Genomic DNA, 27,624 nt, shown 5'->3' with positions numbered 1-27,624 from the left:
CTTGCCATTCTGTCAGCAAAGTGCTTAGGCCCATAAGCAAGTAGAGAGAGCCACAAACTGGCCCCTTTCGTAGTAATCTCGAAAAAAAAAAGGCTACTTACTTTGCTCTCATAGTACTTCTCCCTCTTGTCCGTGAGGGCTGCTCGGATCACTTCTCCGGCATACTCAATTATCATCTCTCCTCCATCAATGTTGCGCTTGCAGTACAGGCCTCTTCCATGAATGCTCGACCTACAAGGAAGCGAAGGTACAACACACAAATGTCAAGAAGAAGCCATTCACATAACACAACTAGAGAGTTAATGTGAGAGAAAAGTATCGAGTTAAAACATATAACTAAAGAATGTTAGTTATAAAGTGGACCAGTGTCATGGACCTGAAGAAATTTTGGCGTGGGCAATTGCACTTGCATGCAGGAGACCATGCACAGAGACTCTTTGCAGTGAGTGGGCCCTTCAGCCTGCTTTGATGAATTATAACGTCTTTAAAACGTGCGTTCAGTTCCGCTTAGTACTTGCAGGCTAACACCCACTTTTACAAATGAGTTTTTAATGAAATCTTCCTTGCCAAATGTAACCAGGACTGGAGCCCTTGTCAAGCTGCTAGAAAGTGGCTTTTTGCTCCGGTCCTGGCATTATGTCTTCCTCGTAAGGACCAAATGCCAAATAAACTACGCTTATGTCTAACCCTGTTCCATGTCTTTATTTCATAGCTTTTAGTTGTTACAGTGTTCACCCCTACGGAGACACGTCATGTGGGCTGAGACTGTTAAAAAGGCTGATTTCATGTTTCAATAAACCCAGTTGTTAGTCTGCGCTTGTTTGTCTCGCTTCTTCGTGTCCCGTCCCACCGTGCAGTTCGTGTCCATCCCACCCTCCTGCATTGTATCCGGAGAGTCAAGAGTGCCTTGCAGCCAATTTCACCTGTAGACACCGACGGCCTCCTTGGCGGTGTTCTTGAGGTGCCGGAAGCGCATGGCCATGGGCAGGTCCAGGCTGGTCAGGCGCCGCGACGACTTGTGCAGAACCTCCACCTCATCTCCGTTGTCGTTGCTGGGATCGTAGCAGGGCGGCGACCGATGTGCAGACGCCAGGAACTTGAACATGTCATGGTGTCCTCGCGACTTGAAGCCCTCCAGACGGGCGCAGCCTGACGGGTTCTCTGGAAGCTGCGGTGTCCAAAACGGCTATTATGTACTTTGGACTGCGCTCTACTGATCAACATTTTCTGTTTACAATACTGAGAATCTGGGCTTGGTGGTGTAGCACTATGAATTGAACAGCTCACGTGAACGGAGAGGACACATAACGGGAATGCACGACAGTGCTGACCATTTTCATAACCTTTTCTTGTTACCAATGCAAAGAAACCGAAATATACATGCGGCACTGGTGCCAGAAAATGTTCCATAACTTCACTCTGAGTTTTGCAATGTCTGCAGTAGAAATCTTAGTTGCTCTCTGTGCTGTATAGTTGAACACTCGGAAATCTAATTTTGCCAAGTCACTTAATCTTAGGCTTGCTCTTTTGACAAGGACGCTAAACCTTTTAAGTTTGCTCTTTTGACTTCTGGCTCAAATGGTGTTGCTGCACATCTTATGAACAAGTCATAAGCAAAATAGCATCTGCATCCCGTGGTGACTGTCTGCTGTGCTCTAAAAAGTTGCTCAGCTGGGCTCACGAAACATGACAAAATCTTGGCAACCAGTGGCTGTTAAATTTTAAAACCAGTGTGTAATGTCAACACCAATTCAGTGCCCTTTGGGAGAATAAAGAAGCTACACAAGGTCGAGGAATACAGTAATGGCACCAAATATGTCAGAACTACTTGGCACAGCACTACCATTTGCAAAAGCGTCAACAGCATAAACATTAACAGCCAGAAGAACATTTCCGTAGAGAGAGAGAGCTGTGTCAAAGTAAACAGGTGGCCGCAAGTACATTAAACATTTGCGAATCTTCATTTACAGGCTCTCCATTTTGTAGATGAACTTCGCCAAAATTTAGTTTGTAAATCAAGTACAACTGTTTTGCTATGATCAAATACAAAACTCTTGTGTGGTATTGCTACAGACAATACATACTTTTGATTCATCCTAGACAAAGCAGAAGAGTAATGCACCTAAAAAGTGCCACTAAACTGTATGCACTGGAAAGTGCACCACTGTGTATGAGATTTGAGAATGAACGAACCAATAGTTTAGCATGAAGAGTCACGTGCACACGTCACCCTTAATACACAGAATCTAGCACTCATTGCATCAAACAATGTGATGAAGGTGGCCAACTGATTCAGAAGCAGCTTTAGCGAGCAACACTTAGTAGATCCTTATGCACGAAACTTGCCTTGGTGCTGTTGCGCTTGTGGTATTTGAAGACGTAGTTCTCACAGTTGTCAGCCCCTCGCAGCTGCTCTGTGAGGTACACAACGGCCTTGTGCGTGAGACCCATCAGGGCGAAGCCGTCCACATCTGCATAGCACGTGAAACAAGACCCGGTAAATGAAGACACCAATGCAGGCATCGCCCAGAAACTAATGGCACTTTCGGCTGGTCACTTCTTCACTCTGAATCGAACTGCAAAAATGCGGAGCATGCTCTCGATTTGAGACAGAAAAAGCACGTCTGAGCCAAAACTCTGCCAGATCTGGGTCATGCTCGGAGGCTAAAGGTAAGAATGGCTCGGAGCACTCAAAGCCCGAACGCACTGCTCTGACAGAACCATGTGAATCTGTTCCAAGTGCTTAATATTGAGTGCTCAAAAACGACCGGCTTAATGTACCACAAATTCAGGACAAAGGGGACTATACGACACCTTGTGAAAACTGACCAACATCAAATCTCTGTTTTCATCTAGCCTAACACGCTCTTGTATGACATGACTGACAACTGTCAGCTTTCTCTCCTGGCAACCTTTGACGCTATGCAAGCGACTTGAACATTTGTCGCTGAGTCTGTGGGATCTTTAGGTTCTACACTTAGAAAGAGACTCTCCGAACTTTGTAAGCCTTTGAGTGCCGCATGTTTGTGGGCACTTACACGAAGTGTGGCAGAAATGCCCAAACGCCAAGTGGACATTATCGCCAAAGAATTTTCCAGGGTTAATAAAAAAGGATTCAATTTAAATCAAAGTAACACATTATTGGCAGACTTTAAATTCTAGCTGCATGTATTTGTACACCAATGAACAATGTAAAAATGTTGCTGATCCTAATACAAACAAGCAATCATTACTCTGATGCTCTGAGGTAATTACTACATTACCGAGAAAAACTTAACCTGCGTTAAGTTTAGTATGAAGACAAACTCAAAAAGTGTCTTTTGCGCCCGTCCAAGGACTTTCATCATGCAATAATATCCTTGCACTGGCCCGCCGCACCAGAATTCGGGACTCGCTCCATGTGAACAACACAGGCCAATAACCTTTCTCATAGCACCTGTCACACACAAATGAAAACTGCCATATAAGTTTCAGCTTCAGAAACTTTTGTTACAATTAAGCAACAAGCACAAGGGAGCTAGCAGAAACTGAGCAATGGCTTAACTCGGGCACTGCACGGGGTGCACATAGACACATGATTAAGATAATTACCTTTCTAAATTATTAATCAGATAGGCTGACTGAAATGCCTCTAATTAACCTGTGAAAAGTAAACAAATAAATTACCTTTACAAGAGCACGCTGTTCCATCTTCATAATTTAACATGTGCCCATTTGTACAGATCACACAGATATTTTTTAATTTTACTGTAAGCACTTCATTGAGTTTTAAATTAATGATGGTTGCATAGCATGACCTATTAGCATTTGCACTCTACGGTGTTAGTGTTTGAGTTAATGTTATCACCCATGTTGTAATCACATGTGTACCCATCACGTCTTTGTCACCGTGGCATAATGGGACATTATGTTGGCATCCCCTGTTGGCATCCTTGTCACAATGCCAGCTACCACTGTCACTTTTTCTATAAAATTTTTTATCTGAGGTTCGTACACTCAAGCAACATTACTGTAAAGCTCAGCAGTGAGCTGTGTCAGACACAAGAAAAGGATAGACGGTGCATAATTAGGACAATAATCTCACTTACCATCATTAGTCAAGGGTTGCATGTTGGCACCAGCACGGGCATCCTGAAGCTTTTCAAAAAGGTATCGCCATACTTCTACAAAGGTTGAGAGTGAGACAAAGCGAACGACATGTCAACAGAGGGTTTCAACTATGGCAGCTATATAGTGACGCACCACTGTTCAGCACCGAGCACTTGTGATATGCAACTCGTGACATACGAAAAAGTGCTTTGCTACTTGACACCTTGCTCTATGAAGCAAAAAACAAGTCATCCAATACCCCCCTCGGTTTCCTAAATGAAATTTCCAACCATATTCCAGTTTCCCAACAAAATTGCAAAACACAGCCAGCCACTGAAACCGGCATTACATATTGTTTTTCGTCTTCTTTATTTCAGCCCCTTTCTGTCTCAAACAACTGTCAGCAGTGTAAGAGTTGCGGGTGCATCCGAAGAGGATGATTTCATGGACGCTTGCTCCGGCATTTTTAACAATTGTCAGGAAGATACCAAGAGGCCTTCAGAAGTTCAACTAATGCTGACAACAATAGCTCTCATGTCTAAGTCGCACTGTCACATACGCTGCCATTAGCAACAGCGTCTATCAATACTACCAGAACCTCTGCAAGTAACCAAATGTGCTTTCGAAACAAAAAGAGCAACAAAAGAGCATTTTCTATGTGCCTTTTTCTTTCAAAAGAAGACACTTTCATAAAAGCAACAACAGGCATACACAGGCAGCAACGACACGCATTTAAAGTCAAAATAAAGTAATTCGTAAACCACTTCTTTGCCAAAAACTCCAGCTCAAGCAACGAAAGGGTGGGGTCTTAGCATCCAGCAACAAATAGGCATTTGCCAATACTAGTCTGGTCTCTAATTATTAATTAATAGTAAAGGTGGCCATCCAATGGCTAAGCATACTTACGAATGAGAAGTTTTTTTTCAATTCAGCCCCTGAAACCACACTTCAAAGCGAAATTGAAGGGCTAAGTATGGTATTATAGCATTAATATTGAAAACAGGCATTTAAAGGTACCGACACCAGAATTAGGCTTAAGTCATTATAATAGTAGCACCAAATGTCTTACTAACACTCTGTTTATGGTCATATGGAAAAGGCACGACATCGAAGCAAGGAACAAAACAGGCATTTGCCTAATGTCAGCTCTGTAGTGATGAGCTTGGACTGCAAATGCAGCATCGCTGCAATGCACACTAGGGATGCAGTGAAGCAAGCTGGTGAACAGTAAACTTAAGAATTTGAAACTGGTGCCTTTCATAAAGGCACCAGTTTTAAAGAATGCTGGTGCCTTTCATAAAAAGTCTCACTAAGTAGGCTTATGCAACAATGCGTCTCCTCAGAAAAAAAAGATTCGCATGAACTTGGTAGCAAAACACTACAGATATTTACTGACTAAATAGGCTCATTGCGAATGAGTTCTGCAGAATCCCACAAGGTGGCGGAAGGGTTAAGAAAGGGAACTTGACAACCACCCATTTGTAGCACAAAGCCACACGGAAATCCATACGGACTTCAGAAAAATTTCTTTTTGAAAAATCCATATGGGTTTCCTTTTGGCTTTGTGCTACAAATGAGTGGTTGTCAAGTTTCCTTTTTTAAATAGGCTTATGCAACAATGAATGTCCTCGGAAAAAAGTCACAGTTTCGCCGCAAGGGCGAAGCAATGAATGCGATAGCAAGAAAAGCGGCCCGTGATGGACGCGCTGCGACTACCGTGCGTCCATCACTACCCGGCAGCTACTAGACAGTTTTAATTTCACGTACGTAGGGACTTCTCATACGCAAACGTGAAAAGTACACGTACGTTACGTGCACGACATCTGAAACGCTTTCAGCTACACGCACACGACGCGCGGTGAGAGCTACCACGTAACTCGATCTGCTGAGAATCATAAACACTGCGGCAGTTTGTTCGAGCGCCCGCGCGAGCAGACAGCGGAAGGGCAAGATTCTCGCTGCGCAAATATAAGAAGCGAGAGAGCTGGCCGACGCCTTCAAGTGCGCCCGCGCGCTCCTAGCTCCATCTCGCTGGTAATGAAGAAACGCTTATAAGCGCCTCCGTCTCGGAGGACTGCAAACGGTGAAGGGTGTGTATATAAGGCTCGCCGTTAGCTGCCAGAGGTATGTACGCTTTGTAGAGTAGTGCTTAGCGCACCGCGCTGCGAATTGAGAGGTCGCTGGTTCGATTCCGCGCTTCGGAAGCATTTTCTGATTTATTTTTCTTTGGGATATTGATGTATATATACATACTTATACATATACGCAGCATCACGGCGGCGACGGCGACGGCAAAAATCAGCCGAGACTGTCCATATAATTGCTATCGCAATAAAAAATTTTTGAGAACTTGATAGATAGCAAAACACTACAGATATTTACAAAAACACAAATATTTCAAGAAGTTACTATATCATGTGTATTCTGAAAGGGAAAATTGGCACCTGCTGGTTTGTAGCACAAAGCTACAAGGATTTCCACATGAATTTCTCAGATAGAAAAGCTGGCTAGTTGACGATAAAGTCATTCTGGTCTGGGGTTTGAATTCGGGACCAACACCTTTACAGTCCTGTTGCTCGAACAATTGAGCTAACGAGGAGACTAAAAATTGTCAGTGTAATGGTTCATTTGCCACCACATAAATTCCTTTGCTAAAATATCCTACTTCAGAAATCAGCCAAAGACAACTGCAAGGCACTCTACAGTAGCTCGTGATAACCATTACTCTGCCAAGTACAGGTGCTCACAGAATAATTTGGAATGCTGGACAGGTGCCCGCTCCCCGACGGAGCACGCCGGTAGAGCAATACAGCCATGGTCTGCGCATGTGCAGTCTCCAGAGCAAGCAAGCCTCACTCTCTAGTGCATCTAGAATGGCATAGTATCGTGCCAAAAGGCTTGCTTTAGGTGCAGCTTAGCGTTGTGACAGAAGGACTGGGCAGATGGGTCTAGGACATGCCATGTGTGTCCACGTGTGTTGGTGTGCTTGGCCACCTTTTAGCTTTTGTGACACAGGGCGCCATTTATCCCTTTGGCACCACATGCCTGATTGGGCAGCATGTTTATGGTGCACGACTGTGACAAGCACTGGCAAAGCCCTGCCTCTGACTAGCGCTAAGAGGCACCTAACGCTATCCTTTTGGCGCAAGGCAATGCCATTCTAGATGCCCTAGAGTGCGACTTGCTAGCTAGAGACGCTGCGTACGCGCAGGCCATCATTTTTCTATCAGTGTGCCCTGCCGGCGAGCGGCCACTTGTTTGGCATTCTGAATTAGTATTCTGTGAGCACCAGTACACGGGGTGCAAACTGAGCAAGCAACAAGTGGCCGTTAAACCCGAAAGTTAAACCAAGTAACAGGAAAAAGTGTCTCATACCATGTGCATCGGGTGAAGAGTGCAGAAAGCCATCCTCGCTGCTGATCTCGTAGACAATGTAGGGCCGGTCAAAGTGCGACGAGCGCACCTCCTCCCGCAGTGGCACTGCCGGAGGGAGCATTCCCACCGTGCTATGCACAGGTTCCTTGCCGTCTGGTGGCACGGCATTGGATGATGTCGGAGGGCACGGTTCGGGATCGGTGTCGGTCGGCCAGCCATCCTGCAGGATGCGCTGAGCCGCTTTTTGGAGCAGCGCAAAGATGGACTCTGCACCGAGAGAACCAGAGTCGCCGGCACCCCGAGGGCTCTCCTGGGGGCTCGGGCTGAACGGCGGCTGCGGCGGTGGCAGAAGCACTGGCGACACGCGTCCCGGTCCACTGAGGAACTCCGTTGACGAGTCCGGCTCGGGGTAAACCTCGGGGGACGGGGCACTGCGCTGTGCTTGGGCCGCCACTGGCAACACTGGCGGAGATGGAGCCAAAGTCGTGCTCGCGGGCGTGACCACTGGCGTTGCCGGTGGAGAGGCAGCAGTGGCCGTGGGTACAACTTTCAAGGTGTCGCTCGCAGCAGCAACCCCGGCAGTGGCGGCGGCTGCTGTACGCACTGGCAGAACGACGCACTTTGCACATCGTTCCCGAGACACAAATGTTTGGCTTTGAGCCACGATAGTCTTTGCCACCTGTTTACCAGATTGCAGCATCCGCTTGCGCATCATGGCTGCCTTGGCGCACTGCTTCTGGGCGAGCATGTTGCGGTGAGCATTCGCGTAACAGGGAACGCGCTTGGCTGTTGAGCATGACCTTGAACCTGGTGCTGGGCTGGTGTTCACAACAGAGGTCTGACTGGTGACCGACGTCATAAGCCCTGCAGAGGCCACACCGGGGGCCACAACACCTGCATTCGCTACGAGCCCGCCACCCGCTACGAGGGGCACCTGGCCACACATGCTGGGCGACTGCAAGGCAAGTGGCATCACGGGTGCCGCAGCTTGGCCTCCGAGGCCACCGATAAACGTAAGTGGCGGCGCTGCCGGCTGCATAAAAGGCGCCGCCACTAGAGGCAGCGAGCCAAGATAGGCGACTTGAGCCCCTGCTGCTGCCATACTCAGTGTAGACACACAATTTTCGAGTCGGTAGTGCTGCCGCGGTATGATGATGGTGCCACCGGGCACCTCGTACACCTCAAACTTGTCGCAGCTCACGCTCGTCATGTTTATGGTCGATGGGAACTGGTTTATCATAGGAAAGTTGTAGGCATACGGGGAGTAGCTGACTAAGGGCTGCGTGGCGGCCACGGGGGGAATGCCGAGGCACGGAGACTGGGCCTGCAGGGCAGGTGGCACCATTGAAGTTGCTCTCTGCTGCTGCTGCTGCTGGTGATGCTGATGATGCTGCTGCGGCTGATGGTGGTGTTGATGGGGTTGCTGTTGGCAGGGGGTAGGCCTTGACCTCTGCTGGCAACCTTGGGAGCCTGGCACCTTGGGCAGGATGGTCTTGGGGGAAGCAGGTGGCCGCGACCGCACCCGGCTGGGCGTCATGGCCAGTTTGCTAGCTGCTGCTTTGGCAGTCCGGTTTTCACAGGTGCACCCACACACACTTTGCTGCTGCTGTTTCACTGGTTTTGCCACAAACTTCAAAGGAGATGGCGTTGCACCACTGTTACTGAGTTGCTGTCCACCGCTCTGCACCGTCACGTGCGCCTCAGGCAAAGGCACGGCGGACGCCGGAGGTGTTTCGACGGCCCCATGAACACTGTCCCGATGAAATGGCTGCTGGTCCTGACCACCGACCACAGAGGCAGTAGCTGCCTCGCATTTTGCCACATCAACACTCCTCACTGATTTGTCCTGGCACACTGTCAATGACTGGTTGGCCACAACAGGAGGTGTTGCCGATGTCGCTGCCTCTGCAAACTCACTACCACCACTATTTACACTGGCCGTTGGCGCCACACTGCAGCTGCTGCTGCTGCTGCCACCACCAGTGGAATTTCTGGCGGAAGCGGACGCTGGGTCGCACGACCTCGATATGTTCTCCAGCAGCTCAGCAAAGTCCATCTGGCTGTCGCTGTTCTGGACACACCTAGCAAGTTCGTCGAGGATTTTGGCGTCGAGGTCGTCCAAGTCGGGGGCAGACGGGGGAGCCGGCAAGCCCTCACTCGTCGGCACCATGAGCCCACCACCCGTGTTATCACAGTTTTCAGAAGAAATATCACATTGCGCGAGCGCACTCGCACTGGGGGGTGGGTCATCGTGTGCAATGGTCACGTTGGTGCCCCAGTCTTCCTCGCACGGCGGAGGGCGTGGCGGACGCACCTCATATGTCCGGCACACATACACCACTCGCTGCCTAGGATTTTGGGTGCTCCAGAACATGCGCCGACACCTGCACCACACAAACGAAACATCAAGATTACTTTACAGCGAAGCTGACTCCTTTTAGTCACTATGCATCCCCCACATGCGTTCCCAGGGGGAGTACTCTGGGCAGTATACGTCCGTATCGGGGACACACCATGTGGACAAGAATGGGGACAGATAGGGAGAGGCTAGGGAGAGAGGGGGAAAGTGTACTACAGTAGACTCCCGTTAAGACGAACTTGAAGGGACCACAGTCATCTGTTCGTCTTATCAGAAGTTCGGCTTATGAGAAGTGTCCCCAAAAAGAGGTATGCTAACATGCCAAGTGCATCCAAATATGTTACTTGAAAACACTGAATGGTGTAGACTTACGATGGGGGAAAAATGGCAAGAAAAAGCATTTATTTGGCTCATACAGATAACAAGTATGCCTTCAAGTAGAGTATTTACACGAATCTTACGAGCACCTAATTTTGCGGGTTCAAAAATAAAAATGCTCATCAAGATATTCTGTGCTTTGGAAGTGCACGCCAGTTGCTCTGCTGCATGTGAGTTTAGCGGCGATTCGGAGGAGTCGCCGCTTGATTGCCGAATCAGAACCTGATTCATTGGATGTCAGTCCGTCATACGAGGAGGTACAAACGAGTTAAGACGGATGTTGATGAATGAGCGACATCTCAAAAACGTGCGCGGCGCGACAATGCTCATTAGATCAAAAGCGATTTTTCTCCGTCAGTGTTTCCATTCGATGCCACTTGAATTCGTGCACTTATTTTTGTATGTCTCTGAACTACATCTATTGCAATGCATCAGTTTTTAAGTCATATACGCTTTTTTTTTTTAGATTTTACCTTGCTGTTATTCATGAATAAACCATGTTACATAACAACCCAAACAACTTTTTTGGCCCTTTCTGGTCGCCCTAAAAAATTATGACAATTTTTTCTTAAATAGATTCGTCTGAAGAATTTAAATCAGCAATAAAAAAATGGACCCGGGGGGGGGGGGGGGGTGCACGTGGCGAAAAAATTCGATCCTCAAAGGGTCGAAATACTATTTGTTGTTACGAGTAAAACAGGCCATTGCTGCTGTCAGTTTTGGGAGTGGAAAAATCCGTACCTGTAGTTGACTGGAACAAGAATGTTTTCAAGGTCCGACGCCTCTGTCAAGTGTCCCAGGCACTCGATCGTCATGGCCCCTGCATAAAGACGCAGAAAGCGACACTTCGTAGGAACCAGATGACACGATGTGTGCCAGAGAAAGGCAACCATGACGCAGAATTCAAAAAGGCATCCATGCTTTCCCCACACGTGACAAATCTGTTACAAGCCTACGAGATAAAGCCGCAAGGGCTATAATCAACCGAAGAATTTTAGAATCGCAAAACAGACAGGGAATTGCGTTTTAAATAAGTGAGGATAACTGTACATTAGACTGCCATTAGACTGCCCTTTTGACAGGACAATCCAAGTCACTGCAGTCGCATTACTGTAGACGTAACTTGCTGTGGTGGCTGGGGCGGTTTAGTGATGGGTTGCACCACTGACGGCATTTGTAAGCCAACCACTCTTTAAGTGCTAACGACTATCGCCATAAATTCTAATTAGGTGCCCTGTGGGACAAAGACCTCTCCCAGAGATCTGCCAATTTAGCTCTGCACTGAGCAAACCAAACCTGCCCTGTGACCGCAAATGTTCGGGAGACACCTTCAACCATTTGCAAGTGCGAAATGACAGTAATAATGAAGACAATGTTATTAAGGCAACGCAAAGGAAAGCGCACGCCACACAAGGCACACAGGGAAACACAAATGTACTAGTCACGCCACCTGCGATGAGTGTCATCTCCTGGTCAAGCGTGCCCTCCCACGCTTTCTGCCATTTGGAGTTCACGTCCTGCTGGTCCACGTAGACAGCGCGGCAGACGGAAAACTTGTCGCCTTCAACCACCTGCACAAGGGCAATTCATTTCTCTATTCAGCGAGAATCCAAAGATCAAGCCGAGAATTCAGCACTAGCTCCAGCCAGAACAACACACAACATCTGCTCTCTGCACCTCCAAAATGTAGTTTACAAGGGACGCAAGCACCAAAGAAAGTCCACATCAAAGGCAGCGTCAGGATTCAGCTACAGTCAATGTCTGTTTTTTTGGACTACCTAGGGATCGCAAAGTCATCTGAAAAGTCGCATAGACACAAAAGAAGTAATGCACATCTTTATACTGAACCTCGAAGGCTCAAACCATGACACCTATGTCCGAAACGGCACTGAAGGTACTTATTAGGCAGGAGACATACGGGTGCAAGCGTATTATCGAGTCCCATAACAATGACCACTTTGCAACCTTGGTGTGATTCACTGCAATATTCAGCGTGTGCTTAACTTAACACTTCTGAATCGCTAAGGAAGATGGTCAGTAAAGCGCACCTCTCGGTTCACGTTGCCCTGGTGGAAGGAACAGAAGACCTTCTTGTCGGCTTGGAAGACGGCTTGCGCCGCTTGTGCGCAGCCAAAGTGGAAGTTGGCGGGACAACCCCGCACGCAGCACCCGACCGTGGCACCCACGATGCCGCACACCTCGCAGCGCTGCATTTTGTCAAGAGGATCATACACGTCAGCGATTCTGACATGGCAGTTGCAAAACATAAATAAGTCAACCAAAAAGTCAGTCACCAAATAAATGCTTCCTTTTACTCCACAAGAGGCTGTGTGCTATGCTGCATAACAAACAATGTTACTTTATTAGAATGACTTCAGCTAGCCAGATAACCCAGCCTATCGCTGCCGCTGAAGCTTGAAGAAACTCTGCAATCCCCCAAAAAATTGGTAATGCCTGCCACTGTGCTCCAATATTTATGGCAATACTACTTACACCAACTGGGCCAAATAACTGATAATAGCACTGGGTATCTTCTAGATGATAACACTGATATGTTTTGCATATATTACCTGCAACTAAAGGATACATTACAGTTCAAGGGAAGATGGAAGCTTGAAGCGATGACAAATTCGTGAACAGGGAGCGTCGCAGGAGCCATTGTTTCGACAAGCGCACTTGTCTTCTTGAAGGAGACAAGCCCGCTTGTCGAAACGTCAGCTCCAGCGACAACCCGTGTTCACGAATTTTTCATCGGCGGGCTGGGCCGTAAAGGGTTAAAGAATACATTGTAAATTATAAGGAAGAAGCAGCTGGAAGCTGCATAAACAGCTTGCTACAGCTCTGACATGCTGGAACACGCACACACATACAGCAACATCACATTCTTGCAAAGACAGATTATGTGAAAATAGGGCAGCACACAACACATGCGCAAGCTTGCAACTGTTTAATCACGTCGAATGCAAGTGAACACAGTAGAACCCCGCTGATACGTTTTTGAAGGGACCGTAGAAAATAAACGTAAGAGACGGGAAACGCAAGAGACGAAAAACAGGAAAAACGACAAAATATTTAGTGGTACAGAATTTTATTTCAATGCTTACGAGCAGCACGAAAATTGGCGCGCTCAGCCGCGATCTAGTCGACGGACAGAAACGCGGAGCTGGGGACGGCCTCATCCACAGAAATGTGATCAACGTGATTTTTTTAACACCAACAGCTGTAGGCATGAAAGAACTAAGCACACACAATCACAATCAGCGCCGCGAGTTCGACCGCGAACCGCGCGCACGACCATGCGAGCTCCAACCAGCTCGGAACTCCTCCCGTCCTCCGTCAAATAACGATGATGATGAGTCTACGCCAACGCGATGGCAGAAGTGAATGCCAATCTTGAAGGCCTTGCTTTTACAAGCAATTACGTCATAGATGCCATGTTTGTGCAATACAAATCTCAAAGGCTATGCTTTTGTCAATAGTAAATGCCAATCTCGAAGGGCTTGCTTTCGCAAGCAATTACGTCATAGACGCCATCTTTACAATACGAATCTCGAAGGCGATGCTTTTGTTTGCATCAATCAAAAGATCCTGTTGCTTGCGCCTTCAATGCGCCTAATGTTACGGTCAAATCAGGAAAAGCTGCGTGAAAATGCACCATGGCCGCTCTCTTCGGTAGTCCCTCGGTCGGCTCCGAGTGCACTTCGCGACCTATAATACGGGAACGGTCCGACAGTTGCGACGTAACAGCGGGGTTCCCAATACATTGTATCCTAGTGCCGGGACCGGTGGAAAACGACGTAACAGCCGGGAAAACGCAGCAGTGAGGAACGTAAGAGTGGGGTTCTACTGTATATAGCACAAAGAGGGCACATAGCAATTTACCCTCTTGTTGCCCTCTTTTACTACGTATTCACTCGCCTTCGATGTGAATAAACAGTTGCAAGCGTGCTTAAAGGGGTGGTGCCACCATGTTTGTGGCTTGCGCGTTCTTTGCTGTAAGCGTTTCCTATAGCTCCAGGAAGAACGATGCATGCACCAAGATTCATGTATTCTCGCTAAATAATTTAATATCGCCTTTTGATGTGGACAACTTTCGGTTTCGGTTTCTGGGCGCCGAGGTTGGGCAGTGACGTAGAAGTGTAGGAGGCGTGGTCACGTGACCACACAAGGCTGTGACGCACTTAGCCAGAAAACGATCGAAAATCGGCGAGTGATGTAGCAACCGATGCTTTGCCGGTACTATAGTGAACTAGAATATATTCTAGTTCACTACAGCCGGTACGTACGTTTCGGAGGTGGCGGAGGTCCGCAGGCCACTCACGTCACTACAGCAGATCTGGTGTGACGTCACTACAACTTTCGTTGTCCATCCTACAGATCTACGTCAGTGTTGGCGCGCTAGCGATGGGTTTTGATCGGGAGAATGGGCATTTAGGTACACTTTGGAAGTGAATTAAAATATATTCTAAACGTTTGCTGTGTCCGACCCTTCGTGTGGAGTGTCCTTGCATACAGAGGAAACCCACAACAGGCTTGCTATAGCCTCGAAATTTGATGGCACCACCCCTTTAAGTGTCGCCTTTTTCCTGTGTGTGCTGTCCTATTTGCGCGCCGTCTTTCTTTGAAATAAACCATCAACTACAGTCGAGCCCGACTATATAGAACCCGTTTATATCAAATTATCCCGTATATCGAACAATTTCTAAACATGGTAAATTTACATTGAGAATATATAGCAAAAGTTACTGTTACATCGAACGAAAATAGCAACGACAACCGATATATCAAACTCCGTGTGCCTCAAAAGTGCCCCAGCAAGTTGGCTTTCCCTCGCGGTGGCGGGGAAAACTGCCGGTGCCACCCTAGAAAAAGTGGTTTAGACCCGGTTGTGCACGGGCGAACACCCCCCTGCAAGAAATGATCCTGGCCCGCTCGCAGCGCTTACAGCCAATCAGAGGCCGTCGTGCTTTCTCCGAGGCACGGAGGCGGTAGAAGTGAGCGCCATTTTTTCTTCCTTTATGCTTGTGTGCCTGCCGCTGCCTGTTTTCCTCGAGTCCTCCTTCAGCGTGGTCCGTGCTGGTGGTGTTGCCTGTTGGTGCTCTGTGAACTTTATTGGCGCGCTGTCGTCATGGCTTGTGCAAAGAGGCAGAATTTGCCGTTCGCCGCGAAACTCGAAATCATAAATCGGGTCGAGCGCGGTGAAAAGAAGTCCGACGTCGCCGCCGCGTACAAAATTCCAAGGAGCACCTTGAGTACTATCCTGAAGAACAAGGCAGACATCAGGGCCAAGTCAGACAAAAGGCCAGGTGCCCAAGGCGCCCGACGTGTGCGCACTGCTGTGTACGAAGATGTTGAAGCGGCCGTTTACAAATGGTTTGTGGACGTTCGGTCGCGAAACATCCCGGTGTCCGACCCTATGATCGAGCAGAAAGCCAAGGAACTTGCTTTCCTGCTTGGCAGGAACGATTTCCAAGGCGGTTCAGGCTGGCTCCAACGGTTCAAAGAACGGCACGACATCGTTGGCAAAGCTGTTACAGGTGAAAGCAGAGCGGCGGACCTGGACAGCGTAGACAAATGGCTCGAGGAAAACTGGCGAGATATCGCAGCAAGATATCGAGCCCAAGATATCTTCAATGCGGATGAAACCACTCTATTTTGGCAAATGTTGCCAAACAAGACACTTGCGTGTCATGGCGACAAGACTTGGGGCGGCAAGGCAAACAAAGCTCATGCGTCCGTGCTGTTGGCAGCTAATTTAGACAGATCGAAAAAGCTTCGACCTCTGGTTATCGGGAAAAGCACGACACCGCGGTGTTTTCGAAATGCGCTGTCGCTTCCAGTTACCGTATTTACTCGATTCTACCGCGCCCTCGATTGTAACGCACACCCGTTTTCCGCGACCAAAAAAAAAAGTACAACATCGATTCTAACGCGCACCCATTTTTCGTGAGAGAAATGAACAAAAGAAGTCCGTAGGAGTCCACCTTCGCACATTCAGAAGAACAAGTATTTGGCTTTTAAAGAACTAAAGTTTCAAAAAAAGAAAACACAAAGTCAAACAGCGGGCCTTGCTGCTGAAACTGTCACCACTACGGCGGCGATACGAGTCGCATAATGGATCAGTCTTCGTCGCTGTCGGACAATTCCTTGTCGCTGTCAACGCTCTTCAATTTCGGCAAACCGGCCCTGCTTTTGTCCACAGAAACTTTTTCGTGAAGCTTTGCTGTAAAACAACCTTCTGCTTCTGTTTGCGCCAGTCTTGCATGCACGTTTCGGCAACTCCGAAAAACCGCGATGCGGCCCGATTTCCGTCCGTCTCTGCACATGTAATAACTTTTCTTTGAAATGCGATATCGTGGTGCACTCATCGAGTATTTGGAGTGGGCACTTCCATGCCACCGATGCGAATGTAGAACGGGATGACAAACTCCTCAGCACACGTACGAACTGAAACAATGACAGAAATGGCCGAGGCGCGTAGGAGGCGGCCATTTTGAAATGCCGAAGGCAATACGATAACCGAGTTTCTTTTTATTTTTTTTCGGTACTCGATTCTAACGCGCATGCGATTTTTCGACTCGTTTTGCCGAAAAAAAGGTGCGCGTTAGATTCGAGTAAATACGGTACCTACCGAGCAAACTCAAAAGCGTGGATGACCGGGGAGCTTTTCGGCAGGTGGCTATCGTCGTGGAATGATGATTTGGTAGGCGAAAATCGCAAGGTGTGCCTGCTCGTGGACAACTGTTCATCGCACCACTGCAGTACGACCTTCAACAACATCGAGCTGCGTTTTTTGCCCCCAAACACTACGTCTGTACTGCAACCACTGGATCAAGGCGTTATACGCGCACTGAAAGCCGGCTATCGGAAGCGCCTGGTGGAGAGGCTGCTGCAGAACCTTTGTGTCGGCAGGGAGCCTAAGATCGACTTGCTCGGAGCTCTTTCTATGTTGAGTAGATCGTGGGCAGATGTCACGAAGGAGACGATCCAGAACTGCTTTAGGCATGCCGGCCTCCGCATGCCTGGTGATGACAACCCAAATTACGATGACAGCACTGAAGACACCGCAGGTGTTTCCGACGAAGTTTGGAGTGAGCTGGCAGAGTTCCCGGGAGCTATCGACGGATCGACATTCGACGAGTTCGTCAGTGCGGACGATGATGTCGCCATCATGGGTGAGCTACAAGATGAGGACTACAGTAGAATCTCGATGATACGAATTCGTAGGGAGCACGCAAAATATTCGTATCATCCCGAATTCGTATGAACCAAAACAAGTTAAAGCTGATCATGAAGATGAACAAGAACTTTATTGAAGTAAACTACTTCTTGCTGAAAAAGTCCATGATGTTTTTCTGAACTTTTTTGCCTTCGCTGTCCCTCAAGAAAGACGCCTGAAAGGAATAAAACCGTGCCGCGGTTTCTTCACTCATGCTGCCGGCGCTTACGGTGCGGCGCAGAACATCGAGGGCGTGGTGGTTTTCAGACGTCGACGGCAGGATGTCACACACGTCGGCGTCTTCACCATCACTGTCGGACTCGGTCTCCTTTGCCTCGTCGACCAATTCTTCGACAGATCGCAGCCCACAGGTCGCGACGTTGTCGTCCGCGGTGACGAAGTCTTGCGCCGAAGCTTGAGTCCCAAGGTCCTCCCAACCCTCGATGTGCAAATCGGCGTCCGGCTCTTCGTCTTCTTCCATCAGAGCTGCACCCTGCCCCGCAAAAAAACCACACTTGCGAAAACAGTTCGCGATCGTGTCCTGGGTGACATTGTCCCAGGACATGGCCAAGAAATGTAATGCGTCGAGCAGACTGATCTTCAAGTTTTCTTCCTTGCGCTCAATTTTCGCCAGGAGCCTCCGCACAAGCAACCCTTTGAAATGGTGCTTCACGTTTCTAATTATGCCCGCGTCCAGCGGCTGCAGACGGCTTGTGGTGTTCGCGGGCAGGAACCTTACGGTGACATTGGTAAAGTTGCAGTCCTTCGGATGAGCCGAACACTGGTCGACGAAGAGCAAAATTTTTCTATTTTTGGCCCCCATTTTCCGGTCCAAAGTTGTAAGGAACTCGCGGAAAAAATCAGCAGTCATCCAAGCTTTCTTATTTCCTTTATACAGGCAAGGCAAACGTCCTGCGGATCGGAAGCACCTTGGCTGTTTCGATTTGCCAATGACGGTAAGCTGAATTTTCTCCGAACCGTCGGCATTTGTACAAAATAGCACGGTGACCCGTTCTTTACTTTTCTGGCCACCATGGCAGGCCTGGCCTTTCACGCACAAGCTTCGCTCCGGCTGCAGGTTGAAAAATAGTCCGGCCTCATCAGCGTTGAACACGTCGCGCGGAGCGTAGTCCGAAATGAGCGCCGGCAGTGTGTTCAACCAGTCGCTGACCTGTGACTCGTCCACTTTCTTAGCTTCACCGCTAACAACTTTGTACACTAGTCCGTGCCTTTCTTTGAAACGGTGCAGCCACCCGCCAGAAGCTTGAAAGTCCTCGATGCCAAGGGAAAGCGCAATGTTGTCCGCCTTTTCGCGTATCACCTTGCCGTCCACGTTGACGCCAGCTGCTGTGACTTCGCGAAACCACGTCAGCAGGACCTCTTCCAGCTTCACGTGGGTAGCCGTCTTTGCCTGCTTGACGTTAGCGCCGAAGTGCTGGGCATTTTTCAACACGACGTCTCGCTGCCCAACAATGGTGCAGAGCGTCGACGGCGCTATGCCTAACTCCTTCGCCAAGTCGGCGCGTTTCTTCTTAGGGTTTTCGTCGACCTTCCTCAGTATTTCAATTTTCTCCTTAAAGGAAAGGGCCTTCCGCTTCCGAGACATGTCGACGAACGCTACGGTCTCCCGGTACGAGCAGCAACTCTCAAACGCCACGCACACGGATTATGCAGCGGCGACACGAGAGCGACGAGAACGAGAGACTCTATGCGCGCGCCCGCACCCGCACCACATCCACGTGACGACGCGCGGCGTGGAAAACTTGTCAGGCACGTGACTCGGCCTGGAAACGAGAGGAGGATGGCAGGGCCCGCTGCCCATGCTGCATACCTCGTCGCTACTCTCCTCCTCGCAGGCTCGTTTCCCGAGCAAGCGTGCCCAAGCTTGAGAGGTTTTCCCTTTCTCGTCGGTGGGGCGTAGTGCAGCCGTTTCCACGGGGAGGAGGCGAGGAGAGATTTCGGCGCTTCGCGCTGCTGGGGGGCTCGGCAGCTCAGGCGGTGAAGGCAATCGAGGTGAAAAAAAAAAACCGCCGGCGGCCGCGGTGGTCTCTCCGACCAGCCGCGTCTCTCCGCTCGCGTTCAGTGGTCACTCGCGCGTTCGTATCATCCGAATTGGCTGGGGAAACTGTTCGTATAACACCGAATTACGGCGCATTTTAAACAACGTAGTCCGTCCGACACAACCTCAAAATTCGTATCATCGCGAAATTCGTATCAACCGTAATCGTATCATCGAGATTCTACTGTACGTTGCAGACGTCGTGCCGACCACAAGCAAAAGCGACAGCAATAAGGAAATTGACGATGGCCCATTGCCTACATCCTCCGAAGTGATTAGTGCACTTGCGTTGGTCCGGCACTATTGCGTGAATGTGGAAGGTTGCGGCCTCAGCTGCTCCGACTCGTTGGACAACGTGGAGGCGTGCGTGCTGCCGCAGGCAGCGAAGTCGTTGACACAGAAGAAAATCCAGGACTATTTTGTTCCAAAGTAGGGCACGCAAGTAAGCCACCATATTAATAAAGTACTTTTCTTATTGTTATGTGCCTTTGTGTCAAAATCCTATAGCGGGCCTATATAGAATTATGCCATATATCGAACTAATAAACGTTTTTTGGCGAGTTCAATATACCCAGGTTCGACTGTAGTCCCCCAGCACTTATTACTAACAACATGACAGCACCCCAGAAGAGGAAACACGACATGTGTAGGAGCAAAGAAGGGATGGTGCGCAAGCAAAAATTTATTAAAATTTCCCTCTATTTCCCGCCAATTCCCTCCTCAACAGGCCCTCTACAGGTGCTGCTGTACACGCAAAAGCCGATTTTACAGCACCAGAAAAGTAGACGAATGTGCGCATTCTTATTCACTCCGCGCACTGAAAGCCATTTGGAAGCATTCATAGCTACAAAGTACACAAGGAAACTGTGACCCCAAGCAAAGGGAACCCCTAGAGGTGATGTATACAACATGATGAAACACTGCCTCATTCACAACCACAAGTTAAGGGGAGACTCTAGACCCTGCTTCTGAAACACGTTTCTTGTTTTTGAGCGTATCATTATGAAACTTTCACAACTTATGTATTTTTATGTGCTGATTTCAAACATGCAATTATTGTTCTAATACAATATGTAGTTTTGAAACTATTAAATAGTTTTTGTATTGTGAGGAGCAGGCTTTATTCCTAAACTGTGAGAGTTATCTAGCAAATCAGCCTATCACAATAACCTGGAATCAATGCTGTATGCAATAAGACAAGAATGGATGTTCTAGGCCCATTTGAACAAAAGTTATGGTACAGTAGAACCTCGTTGATACGTTCCCGCTTGATACGATTTCCCGGCTCCTACGCTCGAAATCGCGAAAATTAAAAACAACCCAATACAGCTGTGTGTAATATGTTCCGGTTAATACGTTCCCGGAAAATACGATTATTCGGCAGCAACGTTCAGCACCGCGGAAAACTGGGGTCGTATGATACGTTTTGTACTCGGAAACTCATTCAGGTGTGCAAAAAAGGCCCTCTCGGCGACGGCAGCTTCTCCGCAGTGCCTTTCCCCCTTCCGTGCTTTCTCTGCTTTGCTCAATTGACCCCTCCGCGTCTCTTCCGAATTGCTCGATCGCCGCTCTCTGTCAACCACACACCGACCCGAAGGCAGGCGGCGACGCTGGCCGTCACAATCTTCGAACGGCTTGCCGCGGAAACGCACATGCCGCCATCGCATCGCCACCGCTGCACAACACGCCGCGACCCGTAACCATAGCAACGCTGCCATTGTGCCTAGTCAATATGGCCGATAATTTTCCGTTCACTTTTCTCCCGGAGCGCAGTCGTTTTTGGGTTGCTCCACCCGGCGCAATTCCAGTCGGCGTTCGTATTACTCTAGCTGGGCAGTTCTGCCTACCAGCAGGTCGTCAGAAGCTGACAGAAAAGATTTGTTCTGGAAGATATCTAGGAGGTTTCTGGTTATCAGACGCCAAAACGAGACGATGTGCGCTCGCCGCCATCTTTGTGAGGACTCGACAGATCGCAGTGCGGGCGCTTGGCGACTTCACCTTCGGTTGCCATTACGCCGGGCGTTATCTTTTAAAGCCCGTTCCGCCGTGCGAGATGGTGCGATTACGAGTGGCGGCGAACATACCAGCGCATGTCTCAAGTTAAGACAGAACGCAAACTGATCAGCGCGAGTGTGCGACGAAGTATGCAATAGCCGTGAACAGCTGTCGCTTTCGGGGACGCTTATCACTCTCGCGAGATATCGCATATCGTGTTGTACCGCGATTGTTACGTGCACTGCGAAGAGTTGAGCTTGTTAAGCCTTTAGAGGGGCGGCAGTTTTCTCCACGGACGGGGCGAGTCACGCGTGATCTTTCGAACGTACGTGATCGTATCCCAAATGCGTATGCTCGAGAATATCACTTCTGCTCTTCGGCAAACCTAGCCCCATATTTCTAAGCGGCAATGCAGAAAGAACCGACGCTCATGCGGCACAAAGTTTCGTCTGCTGACATGGCGGTAGCGTTTCTTTACGTTTACGCTGGTTGTCTCAGAGTTCGATTTTGCAATATTCGGGTTGTCTCGGGATTTCAATACACGTGACCACGACGTTATTTTCGGTCAAGACCGGAACTAAATGGCTGACCTCTGGCGGCCAGCGAGATGCCAGGAGTTCGAAAATCGAAGAGTCCCTCCATGTTTTTTGAGAAATAAATGTTTTTTGTCCTTGCACCTCAATATGGGCTTGTCAGCCTCAATTTTTACTGGATTCGGATCGTACGTTTTCCCGGATCATACGTTTATTTTCCGCGTTTTTTTCGGAAACGTATCAACGAGGTTCTACTGTATTTTGAACATTCCCAGCTTGATCCCAGTTTGACCGAGCTCGACATTGCTGACTTGCCAAGTGTTCAACGTACTATAACTTTTGTTCAATTGGGCCTAGAACATCCATTCTCGTTTTATTGCAAACAGCATTCATTCCAGCTTATTGTGATATGCTGATTTGCTTTATAACTCTTACAATTTATAAATAAATCTTGCTCCCAACAATATACATGAAATATTTGATATTTTGGAAACAGCATAATGTACTAGAAAAATAATTGCATATTTGAAATCAGGACATAAAAATACATAAGCTGCGAAAGTTTCATAAAAATGTACTCAAAAACAAAGAAATATGTCTCCGAAGCAGGGTCCCCCCTTAAAAGATATGAAAAAAAATAGCAGCTCTCGTGTACCGAGTGCCAAATCAGCATACCTTAAAAGGCTGGGAATAGTTGGCAGCAAAAAAACTCCCACCCTCAGAAGGCCGTCAAAATGTAGGTAAGGTAGTATAGAAGCTCAGGTGTGTTGGTGGAACAGTGGCATTGCGTTCCTTCCAAGGTAAGTTAGGCTCGCAGTTTACGTGCTGCAGCCACAGACAATGCAACAACTCTGTCTGCTCGCGTCTTTTTTTTTTTTTTTTTTCTGCACCAGACTTTCTCTCGTCCTGCCAAATTGTGGCCGTACTACACTCACCAGGTAGCGCCCTCTAGAGATGGCCGAGTGCACCCGGTGCAGAGAACCATCGCCCTGTTCAAAGACCTCCGCAGACCAGAGCGCGCAGTTGACGTGCACCCAGTTGTCTTGGCCAGCGTACAAGAGTCGGCCGGACTTCTGCACGAAAGAGCATGGCACACACCAACAGAACGTCAGTCACGTGTACAATTCATCAAGTCCACACTTAATAAAAAGACTATTGTGTTTGTGCGATTCCAACGCGCAGCTCATCTCAAAAAAAAAAAAAAAAAAAAGAGTGATAAAGCGGCAACTATTCAACAGAATTCTGAGCTCAAGGTCATTTGGGAGTCGTTGAAAAGTGTTCCAAGTCTCACAGGATTGAAGTTGTACAAACTTTTATTGAATTCTGAGGTTTTACGTGTCGAAATCATGATTACAAGGAGCGCTCCAAAGGTGGATTCAGTCTTAATTTCGACCCCCTGGGGCTCTGTACCGTGCATGTAGATAGAAGTATACGGCTGTTCTTACATTTTGCCCCCATTGCATTGCAGCTGCAATGGCTGGGAGTTGAACACAGGTGCTTACATTTCACCGTGCAATGCCGTAGCTGTTAAACCACCACTGTGAATGTGAATGTGGTAAGCACGGAATACGTAGGTAGCAGATGCAACTGGATAGTTTTATGCAAGTCTTCGCAAACTATCACAGCTCCTCATATTCTCTTGGCTGAATCAGTCAGCACACAATTTTGAAGGCAACTCACATTGCAGGAGTCGTCACCAGGCTGACCGCACAGGACACATTGCCGAGAGTCCACTCCTTGCTCTGTAAGCAAATACAAAAGTGATGCATGAATCAATTCACTGCTGCGTGTTGATTCAAGCCCTCTCTAGTTAGTCAATATACAGTCGCCAACCGTTTATTCGGACACTGAAAATTTGGACATGTTCTTTTATGCGGGCACCTTCGCGGCGCTGCCATTGAAGTAATGTAAACTCACGACTCACGACTTGTCCCATTGAAGTAATGCAAACTCATGACTGAAAATTTGGACGACCCACAGTGCGCCGTTCGTTCTTCTGAATCCGGCTCGGTACAAGACCTACGGAAAAGCACGTGCCGCCGCCGCTACACAACACGCCGCGTCACGTAACCATAGCAACGTCGCCATTTTGCACAATGTATATGGCCTATAAGACATCATTTCCTCCACACTTTTCGCCGAGGGCGTATTCGTTTTCAGGTTGCTCCGCCCATCGCACAGCGCACTTCCAGTCGCCGTTCGTTTTTCTCTGGCTGGACAACACTGCCTATTCGTGGGTAGCCAGAACCTGCCAGGACAAATTTGTTCTGGAAGATACCCGGAAGGTTTCTGACTATCAGATGCCAAAAAGAGACGATGCGCGCTCGCCGCCATCTTTGTGAGGACTCGACAGGTCGCAACGTAGGTACTTGGGGACTTCACCTTCGGTTGTCATTACGCCTGGCATTATCTTTTAAAGCCCGTTCTGCCATGCGAGATGGTGCGATTACGAGTGGCGGCATGTCTCAATAAGTTAAGAGAGAAAGCAAACTGATCAGTGCGTGTGTGCGAAGTAGTACATGTAGCCGCGAGCAGCTGTCGCTTTCAGGGACACTTACCACTTTCGCAAGATTTAGCATATCGTGTTGTACCGCGATTGTTACAGGCAGTGTGCAGAGTTGAGCTTGTTAGGCCGTTCGCGGTGTCGTAGTTTTCTTCGCGGACGGGGCGAGTTGCGCTTGATCATATCCCAATTGCCTATGCCCAAGAATATTGCTTCAGCTCTTTGGCAAACCTAGCCACATATTTCTAAGCGGCAATGCAGAAAGAACCAAAGCTCAAGCGGCGCAAAGTTTAGTTTGCTGCCATGGCAGTAGTGTTTCTCTACGTTTAAGCTCGTTGTACCAGCGTTCGATTTTGCAATAACCGGGTTGTCTCGGGATTTCAACGCACGTGACCACGATGTTGTTTCCTGTCAGGACCGGAACTAGGTGGCTGACCTCTGGGTGCCAGCGAGATGCCAGAAGTTCAAAAATCGAAGAGCCGCTCTGTGGGTATTTTGCCCTTGCACTTCAATATGGGCTTGTCAACCTCAATTTTTACTGGATTCAGATCATACGTTTGCCCAGATCGTACATTTATTTTTCGCGTTGTTTTCGGAAACGTGTCAACGAGGTTCTACTGTATATATCACATATTAAAAAGAAAAATTAGCATACTTGTCATGACCCAACTAACCTGCACAATATTTTTTTAATTGAAACAAGGCATGTGCAAATGTCATTCTTTTTGGTTCAAAGGGAAGTGGAAGCAACTTTGAATTGTAGCAGGATTTGACTTTTGGTAGAATACAAGCGATAAACTGGAAAATATGTTAAGTTTTAAAATTTACTATACTTAGAGCATATACGCTGGTATAATGAGCTTTTAAACTTAAAAAATGAAAAATCAATGTGAGGGTAATTTGCTCATTTAACCTTGAAGCGGGGCTTCGCAGCCGTGCAGATTTTCCTTGGATAGGTGTATTCACGGTATAGCACCCCTCCACAGCAGTGAAACCACCTTTACAGGGTGTTACATGCACTTTATATATGTTTATTCGCTCATTTCGAATACTTTGAAAGTTAGAATAACTTGAATTCGTTTCGAAGCAAATTCAAATACTGTTATATTCGTTTGAATATCCGAAGTGCTTGAATGAATTCACACATGCCTAGTTATTGCAAAATGAGCCCAAGTTCAAAAGCTTCACAAAAAGCTCGGGAGAGTTCACAGGCATGGATGGCGAGACCTCATGAGAGTAAAGCTGTATTCACACTACGGATGTGATCGCGGACGAATCAGTCACGTCACATGTGACGTGATTCGAATCTCTCCGCAGCCAGCATTCACACAACAGAGGAGAATTCACGCTATAAGAAAGGATTTCGGCACTGCTCCCCAATATCCTAACTGTTATTTGGGCCTCCGTCGTTTCACGAATCGCTCCGTGCGGACCGAAGTGGGAACGCGGGAACAGCTGACGTATGGCGACATAGTACGCAATCCACAGGCTCGAATCGCGATTTCGTCCGTCGTGTGAATACAGCTTTACGTGCACCTCAAAGCGTCCCCACTCACCAGCGGTGTCCCGTAGCACTCCCGGTTGCTGTGGTTCGGGGGGCCCGTTTCCATTGGGCCTTGCCTGGCACTGGGCATACAAGTGGTCCCCGTGAGGGGGCAGCACTGCGTCTGCCAACAGAAGGGATCCGGGAGCCCCCAGCAGAGCACTGGGCTCATGCGGAGGCGTGGGCGGCAGCGGGGAGGGCCGCAGGTTTGGAAATGCCTCCTCCAGGAGCTGTGGCAATGTTTAGTGCATTGTATAATAACCCAACGGTGGCAAAACAAAACAAAAAAAAAGAATAGAGGTCACAGGCAAGCTATAGCAACCCTAACCCTTTAGGACACGAAGTCCTCATTTAGAGACGACACTTCATTTTGCCATTTCCATGCACTGTTGGCAAGGAAGTGACCAGGAACACTGAGTTTGCGGTGCACCTCAACATTTGTGTTACCTATAACTAAAGTTCCTTTATACCACGTTCTAGGTGAAATGTTTCGCTACACACGATCGTTTTTGTGAAGGCAATACCATACTCAACGAGACATTCGATGTCGGGCTTTTTGATAGGAATTTAGAATTTATTTTTTTTTAGTCTTTTTAGGAATGTTTGCCGCCTTTTCGGGTCCTTGCTGTTGAGTTCGTTAATGAAAAAACATGGCATGATTGACATTTCAATAACCACTCTGTCATCACAAGTAATTGCTACAAAATACAATATAATTTATCCTAACACCTCCACTCACTTTAAATTGTGTCTCTTGAACCTTAGCATCAAACTATGTCCATTTCACACATTTACAGACAGTCAATCATAATACGTGTTGCAAAGGGTTAAGCATTGTATAGTGAGCAGCATCACCAGAAGAGATGTGGGTGAAGCACTTCTTGTTTTTTAAATTTTAGACTGTAAAAGAAACCCACCTTTCCTAGCAGGTCCCGGACCATTTGCACCGAGACCCGGCTGTCTGTGGTAGCCTGCAGGACGTCTTCGCAAAACTCCTTCTGCAAATGTGCAACGTGACAAGCGTGACACTCCACCCACTTCAGAGCAGCCAAGGCTTGAACACCACTATCAGAGCAACACAACATGTGCAGCATGGAAGGAACACACCACATTGCAAGGGCTCCCAAAGGTAACTTCGCAAAGGGGGTTTATTTAATCTAGCATTGGGTACAAGCTAATGGACGCTAGGGATTATCCAGAGGTTGAAATATTTAACACACTTAGCTTTTGATGCTGCACAAGAAAACGGTAAAATAGAAAACTAGAGTCGGGCTCGAGTTTCGCCCCAAGGCGACGCGTTGACTCTGACAGCAATGTTTATTGATGCGCATTAACTTGACGGGCGGCATTCCTTAACAATACGTAGAGCAACATCTAGGTGCGACGCAACCACCAATATATCAAAATGCTGGTGTGGCCAGCAGCACCACCTGTAGCGTTCCTAGCTTCAAATTCACTGGCCACTTAGACCGCCGTGTGCACCACGGAGTAGTATGCACAGTTTGCGCGCGAAAAAATTCATGCCAGTAGTGGATGGTGCAACTTTGCCTTAATTTTTGCAGCAAAATGTA

The 27,624-nt window shown here is 48.1% G+C and overlaps 1 protein-coding gene across 5 annotated transcripts in view; it reads right to left on the bottom strand.

Moving 5' to 3' along the window:
- The window catches only part of LOC119394032 (histone-lysine N-methyltransferase 2A-like), a 102,937-nt gene that overhangs the window by 56,573 nt on the left and 18,740 nt on the right, over positions 1-27,624 (bottom strand). For all 5 annotated transcript variants that reach the window (XR_007416066.1, XM_049415598.1, XM_049415597.1 and 2 more), the window contains exons 12-23: positions 26,971-27,051; positions 26,067-26,283; positions 23,688-23,749; positions 22,943-23,080; positions 12,250-12,408; positions 11,652-11,772; positions 10,943-11,021; positions 7,465-9,848; positions 4,089-4,163; positions 2,347-2,471; positions 924-1,168; positions 102-231 (exon numbers count right to left, since the gene is read on the bottom strand). Coding sequence is in view for 4 of the 5 variants with exons in the window: in XM_049415598.1 (XP_049271555.1) it covers positions 102-231; positions 924-1,168; positions 2,347-2,471; positions 4,089-4,163; positions 7,465-9,848; positions 10,943-11,021; positions 11,652-11,772; positions 12,250-12,408; positions 22,943-23,080; positions 23,688-23,749; positions 26,067-26,283; positions 26,971-27,051 (3,816 nt within the window). In the remaining variant the exon portion in view is untranslated. The remainder of the gene's footprint in view (positions 1-101; positions 232-923; positions 1,169-2,346; positions 2,472-4,088; positions 4,164-7,464; positions 9,849-10,942; positions 11,022-11,651; positions 11,773-12,249; positions 12,409-22,942; positions 23,081-23,687; positions 23,750-26,066; positions 26,284-26,970; positions 27,052-27,624) is intronic.

Source organism: Rhipicephalus sanguineus, chromosome 5 (genome assembly GCF_013339695.2).
Source record: "Rhipicephalus sanguineus isolate Rsan-2018 chromosome 5, BIME_Rsan_1.4, whole genome shotgun sequence".
NCBI classification, from domain to species: Eukaryota; Metazoa; Arthropoda; class Arachnida; order Ixodida; family Ixodidae; genus Rhipicephalus; species Rhipicephalus sanguineus.
Note: the sequence above shows the minus strand (reverse complement) of the source record. Positions and strands in the feature narration are given on the sequence as shown.